Genomic DNA, 14202 nt, shown 5'->3' on the forward strand with positions numbered 1-14202 from the left:
TGGAACATTACTTGTAATTATGATGAGATGGATTGTTACAAAGAGAAAACTGTCGGACAATGTGACAAAATTCATAATAAAAATGATATATGACGTCTCCACAAGAAGCCCCTTTTTTCACACCTTGAATGTTTCATTCTTAAATTATATAGTAGACGGAACAAATCAAATTTAACGGCTTCATCTAGTATGTTTGTGCAACTTATCAGTAGGCAAGTATTAGTGCTTAATGCAGCCCTGCTTACCCTTTGACTTGAGCGCAGGTCGCACACCAGTGGGAGATGTGGATGTTTCTGCATGTTCTTCAGGAGATTCTGTTGCTTGAAAGTGGCTGTGGATCTGCACCCAGTTTGGCTGAATAAGTAATGGGCAGAGAAACTGTTTGGGGGTGGTTATTATGAAAATTAAGGATCAGGTAAATAAGGCTGCTTCTCAGAATTCAAACCCAACCATATTTATCAATATATAACAACCTCAATAAATTAATAATAATAATTCACTGAGCTAATCTGAAAATTTGAGAGGGGGGATTTCGATTTTAATGAATCAGGTGGTCACGTGATTTCGTTAACCATCTCATAGTACACAGTGGGACCGACAACGTTATTTGTTGGTTAGATAAAGTTTAACACAATTAGTTAAACTTTCATCTCAACATGCAGTACAGTATTTGATTTTCGTCTTGTTTTGCCTCCTGACAAACAACTGTTGAACTTTGATATTTTACGACAAATATTTCGACGTAACTCCTTCAGCAAGTTAATGCACCAGCGTACGCACGTAAATCCGTTCGGGAATACGTTTCAGACGTTCCTTAACACTAGCTTCTTCTTCTGGCTTTGAGCGTGCACTGTGCGGTGTGTCATGGAAGTGGAAGGTGAATAGAAGAGCCGCGCTTATAACAACACATCTCGGAGGATTTCGTGGCTGTTGGTGTGAGGCGATGGCAGTCTGACGGCGTCAATTTCAGTCCCGACGCGGTTGTAAAAGCACAACAGAGCGAGCGGAAGCATCGGAGAAGGAGGCACAACGGTGGTGAGCTCCAGGCAGAAGCTTCTGTGAGCGGTGAGCTGAACGTCACGCTATCCGTTTCTCGGTGCGTGTTCGGCGGCGAGCCGTCTTGTTCCGCACCGCTGGTATTGGCTCGTTAGCCTTGTAGCTAGTTAGCTTAGCGAGCTAACACTTAGCCTGTTATTGTTGGGTGCGTTTTGAGTCGCTTACGATAAATGCTGCGTTTTGAGTTCTGCTACTACTACTTTAATAAACATATTTATATATAATAAAATGATTTTAATGTTTCTGGGCGATGGCATAATTAATATTAGCATCGAGATCACTGTCAATTCATTTGACACATGACAATGAACAATGTTAGTAGTACCTTCTGATATGCTTGTGTACATGTTTTTGAGTCGTCTATTAAACGTAACGTACATTTAAAAATGAAAATTATTGGTTAATTAAAACGACAATATAGCAGTCAATATGTAAGTGTTAGTTGTATAAACAGGTGTCACCTTAGAATAGTTAGTTGTACACAACACTCACTGGACATTTAATTAGGAATGGTTAATGAGATCAATACAACTAAAGTTAAATAAAAAACTATAATAATGCTCAGTTTTGTAATTTTAGTACAATGTTGTATAAGTATAATACAGTATAACCATATTTATAAGTGCATTTAGAAATGTTTTAGAACTGCACTGCGTCATGCTGAGGGTTGTTTTCATTATTTTGACCCCATTAAATGTCAATCAAAATTGAGTTTGAGAATATTTGATATTAAATAGTCCGTAAGTGTAAATGTGAGCGAAAGTCCAAATGCTTGTTTGTCCTGCTTACCCAACCATAGCACTTTATTTATATAGCACACAAGTCGAAACTAAAGTGCAGTACAAGTTAAAAGACGACAAACAAATAATACATAAAAATATAAATGATGGTGTTATATGAGCAGCCACTCCGAAAACGTGCCCTTATGTGCCCTGCGGTTGGCTGGCGGCCAGGCCAAGGTGCACCCCGCCTCTCACCTAAAGTCAACTGTGCTGACCCCGTGACCCTGATGAGGACAAGTGCTGTACACAATGGATGGGTGAAAATCAGCAGACTATTTGCTACAAATATTGTACTGGATCTGATGACACCCGTGAGTGTGGTCTGCGACTCTGCGTGTGTATTAATATCTTCTTATTATCCTCTTACTTCCATCCTGATTATATCGTATCAGTGCCGGGTGTTGAGTCACGGCCTCGTCTGTAATTGATAACAGAGGACGGAGACTTGTCTTATATGATGCGTTATGTGCGTGGAGGAGAGAAGAATTCTGCCCGGCCTGATTTATCTTCCGTGACGGTTCATTTTTGGAAATTGTAACTCATCTCCAGGGTAGTGGAGTTGAGTCGGCCAGACCCAACTGTTGATTGGGTTTCGTTATGTGTACATTGTACTGCGGAATGGCTCACAGTTATGATTTGTTCATTATTTTCTGGGCATAAAGAAGTCACTTCAAAATATTGTTTTATCCTCATATAGTGGCCAGGTTTTTTTTTTTTTTTTTTCAAATGATAATCTATTAAATTACTATGTATTTTATAAGGCCTCTGTCATTGACTCAAGAGCTTAAACCATTTTAGCATCTTTTAAAAAAAATCTTTAATCATATGTGTATATATATTTTTTTTAGCATTTCTCCACAGTAAGTGACACTTAATTTTAAATAATGCAGTAAAATGTTATGGTTATGATAACTATATTCATAGGCCCATTGGTGGTTTATGGGCAGTACAATTTTAATTGTGCTATGGTTTTGCTTTTATTTTTTTAATTTTATTTTTTTAGCATGGTTTTGTTGCTGCATATTATGGCCTGGGAGTTTGTTTAATATGACACGCCACGGTATTAAAAGCTTTGAAAAACAAAGCACTAAGTCAGTCGGAAGCAGAACTGGCGGAGCGTGTCTTGTGTGTGCGCTGGCCCATCGCAGCCTCATTATTCATGGTTGAGCCTAACAAGGAAATGACATGGAAAACAGCAGATGGAGCTTTAACTTGGTTATGTGGCAAAAGATAAACTGGGGCACAGATTTTGCCTCGCTTGGCCTTTCAGCTCTTAAAAGCAAAAGGCTCGACAACCGTGTTCACTGACACGGTCTTTACATGGTAATACTTTGTCTCTCTGTTGTCAAATTTGACCGCTGAGAACACAAAGTGAACATTAATAACTTCAATCCAGATGAAACACTTGAAATGAATCTCTACCCTCCTCTCAGTTGTCAGGTGGCCCAGTCGGGATCGCCTCATCCTTGTGTTGCCATGGCGATGCGGGAGCTGGTGGAGGCAGAATGCGGCGGGGCCAATCCGCTTATGAAGTTGACCGGTCACATGACCAAGGAAGGCGGGGCTTGGCGGCACCGCTCCACACCTACGGTGAGCGCGTTCGTTGAAACTGCCAACGTAATAAATGCCTGGAAAGTCAACACGTCTCATTGTTTTTATATTTTACTTCAAACTAGATTCCGCCGACTCCCATTGAAATAGCAGCGGAAGACGAGGTCAGCTCAGGTTTTATTTAACTTTGTGGTGAAAGTTCGGCTAACATATTTTTGGGCCGTTCCCAGCTGGTCAATGAATTCCTTCAGGCGCCGCCGCGTCCCCCGCACACCTTCGACATGGGTCAGCTGCTGGAGGAGATGCAGCAAATCGACCAGCAGAGCTACAGACAAGCTCCGCAGAGAGGTAGCGCGAGTTCTTCTCGGAGTCACTCGACTCGCCTCGCCAGCGTCTCCGGGCTCGCGCCAATGCGATGTTTACTGTGGCGTCGCAGCTCCAGATGTGGCAGCGTTGGCTCTCTCGGGCGCCTGGGCGGCAGAATTCGTCTCGGGCTCGGATTCCGCGTCCGCGCCGGGACTCGGCGCGCTCGGCGATGCAGCGGACGCCGACTGGACCAAAGAATTCATCGCTCAGGCCGCAGGTGAGACACAACAAGCAAAATGGATATTAAAGATAATATTCATACATTCCCAGAGACGTTTGTGTGTGTATGTGGTGAACTTACCATTTCATTCCATGGTTTATTTTTTCTTTCTGTGTTTTATTTGGCATGTGGTCATTTCACACACCGTAAGAAAATGTTGCTTTATTGTATGATATTACCATCATCGGCATAACTTCTTCCTTTTTAACTTTGGAGGATGTTGCCCCATGCATTATTTAGTGGTATCGTATTTCCTCAAACAGTGGCTGCCTCTCTAATATGTCCTTAGTAGGAGTCGAGCGACAAAGATTTTTTTTAGTCGACGAAAATGTGCTGGAAATCAAGTTGAAGTCGAGTAATTGTCTGCCTGTCTTCTCGTAAATATAATAATGTGACAGGTTGTTGCTGTGAAAAAAAAAAAGTCAATATATTTTTCTTTGTATCCAAAACTCAACAAAATGAAATTTTGATGAATGCATTTTATTAGCCTCCCAGTGAGATATCATTTTAATTAATGCTAATTATTAGATAAAAAAAAATATGTATATATATATATATATATATATATATATATATATATATATAAGAACACACATATACTAGGGGTGTCAGGCGATTAAAAATTTTACTCTGAATTAATCACATGACTTCAATAGTTAATTCGATTAGTCACAGATTTTTTTATCTTCTAAATGTACAATAAAATGTTAAAAAAAAAAAATCTAAGTATGATACTCTTGTTAACAAAAGAGGAAAAAATGTTAAACTAATAGAAATATGGCTGCATCTTTAAGTCATTGATACAGTGATTTCATAATTCATAAAATTTAGTTAAAATTAAAAACATGTACTGTACTGTAAAAAAAAAAACAAGTGTGATATTGATTTGTGTTGAGGTCATTTTTCTGCCACTAGATGACATGATTGCGAACTTGTGAAATTCTGCAAATTTTTTAAATTGTAAAACACAACTTGATCCCAGCCTCCACAAATATATGCATTTTTATTACATTTCTTACTGCAAAATTTTGACGTGGACACGTCTGCTGCGTTGCGACTGGAATTTCCTCAGTACAGGCTTTCCAAGTAAGGTGTGGTTCATTCATCATACATTTAAAAAAAAAAAAAAGTGGCGTTAAAGGAATTATAAGTTAACTCCAAGTTAACCCATTAATTTTGACACGCCTAATATATGTTATTTTAAATGCATTTGTAAAATAAAGACTCTTTTTTTCCCAAACAAAACCTTGCTTGCCCCTCTTGCCTGCCCTGATGCTGCAGGAGTAAATAAACGCTCTATATGTCTATAAACCTGCACCGTTTTTCTTCAGTAAATGCAGCATGACATTTCTTACTGTGTGGTCTTCTTGGCGTGTATGTTTTCCCTTCATCCAGATCCTGGACGCTGGGCAGAGGAATATCTGGAACAGTCGGAGGAGAAGCTGTGGCTGGGAGACTTTGGAGACAAGGAGAGCGAGCAGTGGTGAGGAGGCTTTTAAATGGAAGGAAAATGGATCAATACCGTACGGTTCGATATATCTTGATCATAGACTTGCCATGTGAAGGGGGGGGTGGAGACTTTTGAGAGCCACTGTATTTATGTGCTACATATAGAAAATGCCTGTAAATAAAAATAAAAGTGCAGTGATTTTCCAAACACCCCGTTTAACCCGTGGGCAGTATTTTATTTTGAAAGGGCTTGGTCAGAACCAACAAAAAGCCCAAAAATGGTCACAATAACGCCTAGGGGTTAAAGATTATATAAAAAAAAATAATGGTGGTCATTTCTTGTAATTTACCAGGACAAAGGAATACCAGCCGGGAGAGGAGTTGCGAGAGACGGCCAATGAGCTCGTCTCGAAAGTGAATGACCCCAAGTTACAAAACACAGAGGTAAGCAGCAACTTCCTGTCCAGCAAGCAGCCAACACGGCACCTCTCATGACACATCTATCACTCCACTCTCTTTCCATCCCTTCATAATCATACTCGGGTGCTGTGGCCATTTATTTTTCGCACGTTGGCAGCGTATCAGCGTTCATGTAAGATAGCGATGGTCGATGCTGATCTCTTTTATTTGTGGTTTTCCTTGTTTTCTTTTGTTTTGTTCTTCACTGCTGCGCAGTTCCTGCGGTTCATTAGGCAAATTGGCGAGGGCAGTGTGACAGTGGAGAGCAGGACAGACAGACAGCTGACAGATAAAGCTCAGGCCGAGGAGGCTCACAACTGGGCTTCCAACCTCAACCAGGTACGAGTCTCTGCCCCCGTCAAGGACCAGACACCAGGAATACATAAACACCCCCCCATGTAGGATGTGGCCTCCCATTCTTTATATGAATCTTGCGGCTGCACTTACTTTTTTTATGCATATTAACTTGACTTTAAAAAAAAAATGTAAACTCTGATTTATTTTCACTGTGGTGTTGAGGTTCTGTCAGTGAAAAAAATCCGAAGCCAAACGTTCCAGGATTTCCCCTTCAAATCCCCGTCCAAGCCCACTTTGTGCCAAGAAATGACATAGAACAGATTTAAATCACATTAGCTCCTTCTGGTTTGGCTGCTCATCTTTATATATTTTTTTCATTTGCTGTTACACTTGTTTTCCTGCCAGAAATGATGACTGTACTACATTGCATGTTTTAGTGATGACTACCTTTTTCATAACCGCGGACCTCTTAACTCTGCCATGTACTCTTCCCGTTTTTGACCCCAAATTAACAAGCACAAATCATCTACCTCCCTGAACCCCGAAACAAACTCCCGCCCTTGGAAACCTCCAAAACTCTGTCCTGTTCCTCCTCCTCCTCCTCCTCGGCGTAGTTCCTGATGGAAACGGGGGGAGGGAGTCTTCCCTTGGAATCCACAGAGAGGAATGAGAAGATTGACAAAGCTAAAGCTAAGCAGGCACGGCAGTGGGCCAAGGTCGTCAGGCAGGTAGGACCGCCTTGGTCGTGCCGCTGGTAGACCGCAGCATCCTAGTTTGCAAACGCCAGATGCACACAAGTCTGCCACGCTGAGCGCATGTCACATGTTAAGCGGCAAGAAAAAGTGCCTTTTTCCCCGCTTCATCTTTTCCACCTTTCCGTTCACTTTCCGTGCCTTTTTTATTTATTTATTTATTTATTTATCCAGATTTACTGTTCCCGCCCTTCCATCCCCACCTCAAAAGTTAGCGCGTAAAACTCGGAGCGACCCGCTTGATCGCTCGCCTCTTCTTCAGGTGTCGCAGGATTCCGCCGAAGCCTGGGTGGACGAGTTCACCGCAGCCGGACCGGATTTCCACCAAGCCAAAGCCGCGGTGGAGGTGAGTCGGAGCCAGCGGCGAACCGCGGTGCTAATTGGACGCAGGCAAGAAGGCTGGGAAGGAGGCATATTGAGAAGTGCAGGATTTGCACATGAATTATGTGACTTGAGGCGGGGAAATTCCTGCACCTCTTCCTCCTGCTCATAAATCTGTTTTTAGAGACCAGCTCCATGTGTGTCTTTTCTTTTACCATCTTTTTTTTTTTTTTCAGAGTGATGTGGATTTCTGGGAGAAGCTGCAAGAGGAGTGGGAGGAGATGGCGAAACGGGACGCAGAAAGCCATCCCTGGCTGTCGGACTTTGATCAGATGCTCAGCTCGTCTTATGACAAGGTGGCGCTCCCTTTGGAACGACGCCTCCTTTCCACGCGACTCCGCCTCCTTTCCACACGATTTGCGCCCGGCAGAGTTTGAAGCTCCCGTGTCTCTGCTCGTCTTCCTCTCAGGGGTACCAGTTTGAGGAGGACAACCCCTACTTGTCCCACCAGGACCCTCTGACAGAGGGTGTGAAGAGGATGGAGGCGGGGGACATCCCCGGGGCCGTTCGCTTCTTTGAGAGTGCGGTGCAGAAAGAACCGGAAAACCAGCTGGTGAGATTGTAAAATCAAAATTAGACATAAACATGATATGTTTTTTTCAGGGCCGATACTGATTGTTAGTAGTCAAGGACGCCGATAAACGATATTTGGAGCCGATATTCATTTTCACGAAAAAGGGAAAATAGCATCAAAATTTGGAAAAAAATACAAACTCTAGCTGTTATTTATTTATTAATTTGAAAGCATATGTTTATTGAGCAACTTAGTCAATATACATTCTTGTTTTAAAGATCTAACAAAAAGTTCCAGGATCTCCCAGGGGCAGTAGCATGTTTTCAAAAGTTAAATAAAACCCTAAACAATTGTTTTGTACAGTGAATAAAGTATTCAAAAATTTCGAAATATCTGAAGTATTACATTTTTTTTTTTACTTATCTTAGTTTTATTTTCAAACAAAAACAGAAGGTGCAGAGAGTTCTCGGGGTCAGCAGCATCTCTGAAAATGTAATTAAAAACAAAAATTTCTTAAAATTAGTTCCCTGAAGTTAACTTTTTTTTTAAAAAAAATAGATCTATTATCGGCCATATGATTCTTCAAAATGGTCGATGCCGATATTCAGTATTCATCAAAATGCTGAATAATAGCCGATAATTGGTCTACCCCTAATCAAAATGCTAGTTGCCAGGGCCCAGCTAATTTAATTGGTGTAAGATTTAGATTTTTATTTATTTATATTTTACACATTATAACACAGATAGTGACATTCAACCATCACCATAAAATTAGCAACAGCAACAAAAAAAAAAAGCTGAACCAAGTACTAAATTACAAAATATTGTACAACAGTCAAATGTTATGCCTGTAATTCATTCATTCTGCATTGCAAGAAGGCATTTACAATCCTTGTTTTGTGCTGCAATTGTCATTTTTGCAGGCTTGGCAATATCTGGGAACATGTCAAGCAGAAAATGAGCAAGAATTTGCTGCCATCAGCGCCCTCCGCAGGTCAGTCATAAACATTGATTACCTGCACTAAGAACGCGGCGAGGCAATTCATTTTTGTGTGAAGGGACCATATGAGAAACTGGAACGGTTGTTTGGGGGATGCCAACATGATCATTTCATTAATTTATTAAAGCATTAAATGTTATTATTTAAATCAAAATGTTAAAGTAAATGGTGAGCAATAATCAAGATTTACCCCAAAAATCTTTTATTTTTAAAATATCGCATGAGCACCACTAATTTATCTATTTATCTGTTCTCCACTGGGACCCCTTACCAAAGCAAATTCTGTTCTTTCCTCCACCTTGCAGAAAATAAGAATGTTCTAACATGAGGACCACAGTTGGCATTGTCGGCATTGCTATTTTGTGAAAAAAAAAAAAGTCAGAGTAGTCGGAAGTCATCGCTCTAGATCGCTTTGCAAACATTTAAATAAAAGATCCACCTTGAAGAATTCTGTTCTTTCCACTTACTTAAAATACCAACATGAACATATTTCTTTTTTCTCTAATCCTATGCAGAGTCAAAAATCTGTCACATCAGACCACTTGAAGCAAAAACGTAGTCTGGAATTGAAGTTTGGTTTGGAAATCGCACATGCAGCACGGTTATATTTCAATCAGATTTCATTATATCAGCATTTCTCCTTGGATCCAAAAAGACTTCCCAGGTCGAGATGGAACTTTGCCTGTTTTTGCGATGTTAACATCCTTGGCGGTGACGCATGAAAAATGGCTACGCTTCGGCGAGGTTGTTTTATAGCAGCTCTCGTCGATAATTGATTTGCTTTCTATCGTCATCTATTTCTGAGTCGTCGTGTCGAAAATGATCGATTGTGAAACAAAAGTCTTGAGTTTTCGAGAGCAGCTCCAATGTTATGATTTAACATCCGGCAAGCAGATGTGAGTTATCGCTCCGGCGGCTCTGCGCTTCCAAAGACAGCATCCATAAATCCGAGGTGAAAATCCTCTCCCGTGTCATCCCGTCAGATGTGTGGAGCTGAAGAACGGCAACCTGACCGCTCTGATGGCGCTGGCCGTCAGCTTCACCAACGAGTCGCTGCACCGGCAGGCCTGCGAGACGCTCCGCGACTGGCTCAAGCACAATCCCAAATTCGCCGCCGTGTGGGAGCAGCACGAGCGGGAGCGCCAGCAGGACGCTTCGCGGGAAAGGGAGAAGGAGAGGGAGCGCTTTGGCTCGCTGCTGCCAGAGTGAGGAGCGAGCTGTTGTTTTCGTTATACTGCCCTCCGGTGGCCACGGTGCTCACATCGGAAGCAGCGCAATGGCCATTGAATTGAAGTGAAAAATAGGACAGAATTGCTTACATTTTTTACTGCATGTTTTTATAATATTATTGGGCATTTTGACAAATATCGGTGTTAGCTTTTTTTTTGACAATCTGACCATTTTAATCTCAGGAAACTATTTATTTAAAGTTTGCTAGTGACCCTGGGAACCTTCTGAACCTTTTGTTTTTGTTCGACATTAAAACAAAGAAATGTGAAAGTTGAATTTTTTTTTTTTAAGGAAAAAAAGCTATGGTATTTACTTTAAGTTTCCATTTAACTTTTTAAGATGTACTGATAACCTCGGGAGCTCCATGAAAATATTTTTTTTGGGGGGTAGAAATTAAAAATGTAAAGAATTAAATAGAAATAATTTAATTTAATTTAAAGAAGTATAGGCTATTATTATTATTATTATTATTATTAAGATTTTTTTTAAAAATCTAAATTTTGGAAATTCTGAAAATGTGTTCAATAAACATGCTTTAAGACATTACAACAAAGTCAAGATTGGCACTTGTATTTTTTTTTTAATTTGACGCCAATATTTTTCTCCCCTTTTTTACTGAAAATGAATATCGGCTTCAAACAATACTTGACTACTAATAATCGGTATCGGCCCTTAAAAAAACATATCGGTATATCTCTAAATATTATAGTGCTATTTCTCGCATTAGAAAACTCATAATAAACTTATGCTGTAATTCTGTTTGTTTCTATTTTTCTCCCAGGTCCTTGTTTACAGACGTGCAGAATTTGTTCCTGCGTGCGGCTAACACGGACCCCGCGCAGGTGGACCCTCAGCTGCAGTGCGGCCTGGGAGTCCTCTTCAACCTCAGCGGCGAATACGATAAAGCAGTCGACTGCTTCACTGCGGCGCTCTCTGTCACGCCACAGGTGAATTTACACACTGCAATTTGTGTGTGTGTGTGTGTGAGGTCAGTTTTGAGGTCAGCCATCTTGATCCCGTCTGTCTCTCAGGACTACTTACTGTGGAACAAGCTGGGCGCCACGCTGGCCAACGGCAGCCGCTCGGAGGAGGCCGTGGCCGCCTACAGGAGAGCCCTGGAATTGCAGCCAGGTTTCATCCGCAGTCGCTACAACCTCGGAATCAGTTGCGTCAACTTAGGCGCACACAGGTGATACTGACGCACGTACATTTACGCCGCCTAATGAGGCTATCGTGTTTTTATTAACACTGTTAGAAACTCATTTCAACAATCTTGTTTTTTTTTTTAGTACTGTGTACAATGACCTCGGGCCTAAAGTCAGCTGGGATCGGTTCTGGCTAATGAGCACGAGTGCAATAGAAAATGGATGTTTATTATGGTTATACTTTACACTAAACATTGTTAAATTACCTCTACGACAGTTTCCGTTTTGTCTTTATAAATGAATATTAGGGCCATGTGAAGAAAAAAAATGTGTTGGAATTTAAAAAGTCATTTGAAATCTTGGTAGTACATGAAAAAATATATAATTAATACTATTTACCACTAGTAAACTTAAACATAAACTTACAATTATAAAAATATATTTTATTTAATATTTTTTTGATATATATATATATTTTTTTACATGATACAACATTTAAATCTATATTTTTTTCAGGTTAAACATTTATTTATATTTATTATTCTCTTTTTGTCTTATTATTATTATCAATTTGTGTTATTCTCACATTTGTAATTGTAATTAAATAATTGTAATTGTCTCTCTTCAATAATATTGCCATGGATTATTCAGTCATCAAGTGTGATTTTGAATGCAAACTCTTTTTTTTCTTTTCTTTTTTAATTGCTTGCATCATACTTAATTCAAATGTATTAATTGGTCATGTTGGGTCGATTAAAGTTTCAAATGATCAGCATCATTTTGAACCACTTTTAGCCAGTTTAATACATTTTGACTTGTGTTAATCCACGCAGTGGTTGCGCAAAAGTTATTTGTCCACTAGATGGCACCAATCAGCACTGTCATTTTGCTGTTGATGCTCATCAAGCCAAAGTACTGCAGCACATGATGCTTCAGAAAAGTGACCATCACCGATTGAAGAAAAAAAAAATCGACTTTCTTACTCTTGCGAAAAATAATTACGTTTTTGTTTTTTTTTGCTATTGAATATTTTTCTGACGATTTTTCACCTGAAATTAAGTAGGCTCAACCTCTGCGGATGTCAACACAATGTAAAAAATTACAATAAAATATAAATAGGGGAGCTTGGGGGTCTTAAAAAGTGGGAGGGGGGGGAAACCAGCATGGAGGAGCTTGAACAAGGACAACGTGCATTATACTCCTCGTTCCCTTCATGCGCAGGGAGGCGGTGGAGCACTTCCTGGAAGCGCTGTCCCTTCAGCGCCAGGCCGCCGCCGGCGTGGAGGCGAGAGCCGCGCCGGGCCCCGGCGGCAACGCGGCCACCGTCATGTCGGACAACATCTGGTCCACGCTGCGCATGGCGCTCAGCATGATGGGCGAGAGCTCGCTCTACTCGGCCGCCGACCGCCGCGACCTGGACACGTTACTGGCACACTTCTGCCACAGGGAGGTGGAGGGCGGCCCCCAATGAAGGTCCGTCACGGGGGGGATCGAGTGCGAATGCTCCCTGCACGGAGGAACGTGTTTGGGACTGGCAAGACGGAACTGAGAGGGAAGATACTTTGAATCCTCCAATCATCAACCGGGGTCATTCCGGTGCAAATGCGGTGTTAGTATCAGCCAACCTGGAGTACATTTGTTTCATTTTGCGTATTTGGCAGTCCTGGCGGTTTGTTAATAACACTAATGCTGTTTTTTTCCCCTCCCTGAAAACAAAGTTGTATGTAGACTCCAGCATGGTTATGATGTACAGTAGATCGATGGTACAGACAGCGTGGGTGCAAGTTTTCAAGATGCGCCACTTTTTGTCACAAGTACTTTCAAAACGGAATGGTTATATCAATTAGCGGGATTTGTGGTTTGTATTGACATTATTTAATTTTCTCGTTATCAAGTCTGTGTGTAACTGTGCAAGAAATATGTATGCGGTAGAAAGAAATATGTATGTGCGTGTGAATGACAGTTTGTGTGTGAGAGAGATTTTAGTAAACTTTTTTTTTTTTTGAGAGTTTGCGTGTGAGTAATTTGTGGGTGAAAGGAAGAATTTGTGTTATTTTCAGAGTTTGTGTGATTATGCGTGAGGAGGAATTTGTATGTTGAAAGTATGACCTGAGAAAAGAATAGTGTGAGAGTGAGTAGTGTACTAATGGACTATATGCCACGGAGGAGGCGGGACTTCCGGGTTTTCACCCGTCAACTTTGTTTCCGTTTCTGGTTTGCGACGTGTGGGCCGCGTCCCAATACTTGCGCTTCCGCCTTTGTGCGCCTCGGTTGCGCGTTCCCGTCGACGGGTGCGAGGCTGCGAGTGTGTAGCGTCTCTCTCGGTGTCCGAAGCATTTCAGATAATCGAGACGCCCTCCCGCCGATGAGCGGGAGCGCGCGGTTGGGGGGCGCAGGTGTGGGGCTGCGAGTGTTGGAACGTGGCCGGAAACGACGCTGATATGTAAAACCCGGAAGCCCGTGGCATCTAACCCCATTGTGAGAGTTAAGAAAGTGGCTGTGGTAGAGGGAGAGTTTTGTGTGAGATTTTTTATGTGCGTTTGTGTAAGATTGAAAGAGGGAGAGTTGCGTGATCTTGTGGGTAAATGTTCAAGCTGAAGGCACGTTGAATGATAATGCATTTGCATAATATGATTGGTTCACCGTGGGCTCCTCCCTCTTACTCAAATCTCTCGCCAGACAGTTTGCTCCGTCGTAAAATGAAATGTCCCCATATTGTGTATTGTAACCTAATTGTTGCACTATAATTGTTTTCAGGCGACTGATGGCCTGGCTGCAATGTTTAATATAATCATCAGCAATAAAGCTTTGATTTCAAAGTGTTTGTTCGGTTTTGTGGCATATAAAATACAGCGTGATCCAAAAATTATGAATACAGTTCACAAGTTTACTTTCGTGTTTTTATGTTTACGTTGCAATGCAATTTAAATTACGTTTTCATGGCAAGTTTAGAATTTGAAATAAAGGTTCAGATGAAAAAAAATAGTTAACACACTAACA

The 14202-nt window shown here is 41.2% G+C and overlaps 1 protein-coding gene across 3 annotated transcripts; it reads left to right on the forward strand.

Moving 5' to 3' along the window:
* The first annotated feature begins 818 nt into the window (after positions 1 to 818).
* Positions 819 to 13210, forward strand: pex5 (peroxisomal biogenesis factor 5). 3 transcript variants are annotated; one of them, XM_077576378.1, is made up of 17 exons: positions 819 to 1065; positions 3272 to 3428; positions 3515 to 3553; positions 3620 to 3737; positions 3826 to 3972; positions 5371 to 5458; positions 5778 to 5868; positions 6100 to 6222; positions 6795 to 6908; positions 7195 to 7278; positions 7490 to 7609; positions 7723 to 7866; positions 8751 to 8821; positions 9811 to 10032; positions 10839 to 11004; positions 11089 to 11246; positions 12424 to 13210. In XM_077576378.1, the coding sequence occupies exons 2-17, from the start codon at positions 3315 to 3317 to the stop codon at positions 12671 to 12673; spliced, it is 2049 nt and encodes a 682-aa protein (XP_077432504.1). In that variant the 5' UTR covers positions 819 to 1065; positions 3272 to 3314; the 3' UTR covers positions 12674 to 13210. The 3 variants fall into 3 exon arrangements, with proteins under 3 accessions (XP_077432504.1, XP_077432505.1, XP_077432507.1); XM_077576379.1 differs by lacking the exon at positions 6795 to 6908; XM_077576381.1 differs by lacking the exons at positions 6100 to 6222; positions 6795 to 6908.
* Positions 13211 to 14202: the final 992 nt, after the last annotated feature.

This window comes from Vanacampus margaritifer, chromosome 9 (genome assembly GCF_051991255.1).
Source record: "Vanacampus margaritifer isolate UIUO_Vmar chromosome 9, RoL_Vmar_1.0, whole genome shotgun sequence".
Lineage (NCBI taxonomy): Eukaryota > Metazoa > Chordata > Actinopteri > Syngnathiformes > Syngnathidae > Vanacampus > Vanacampus margaritifer.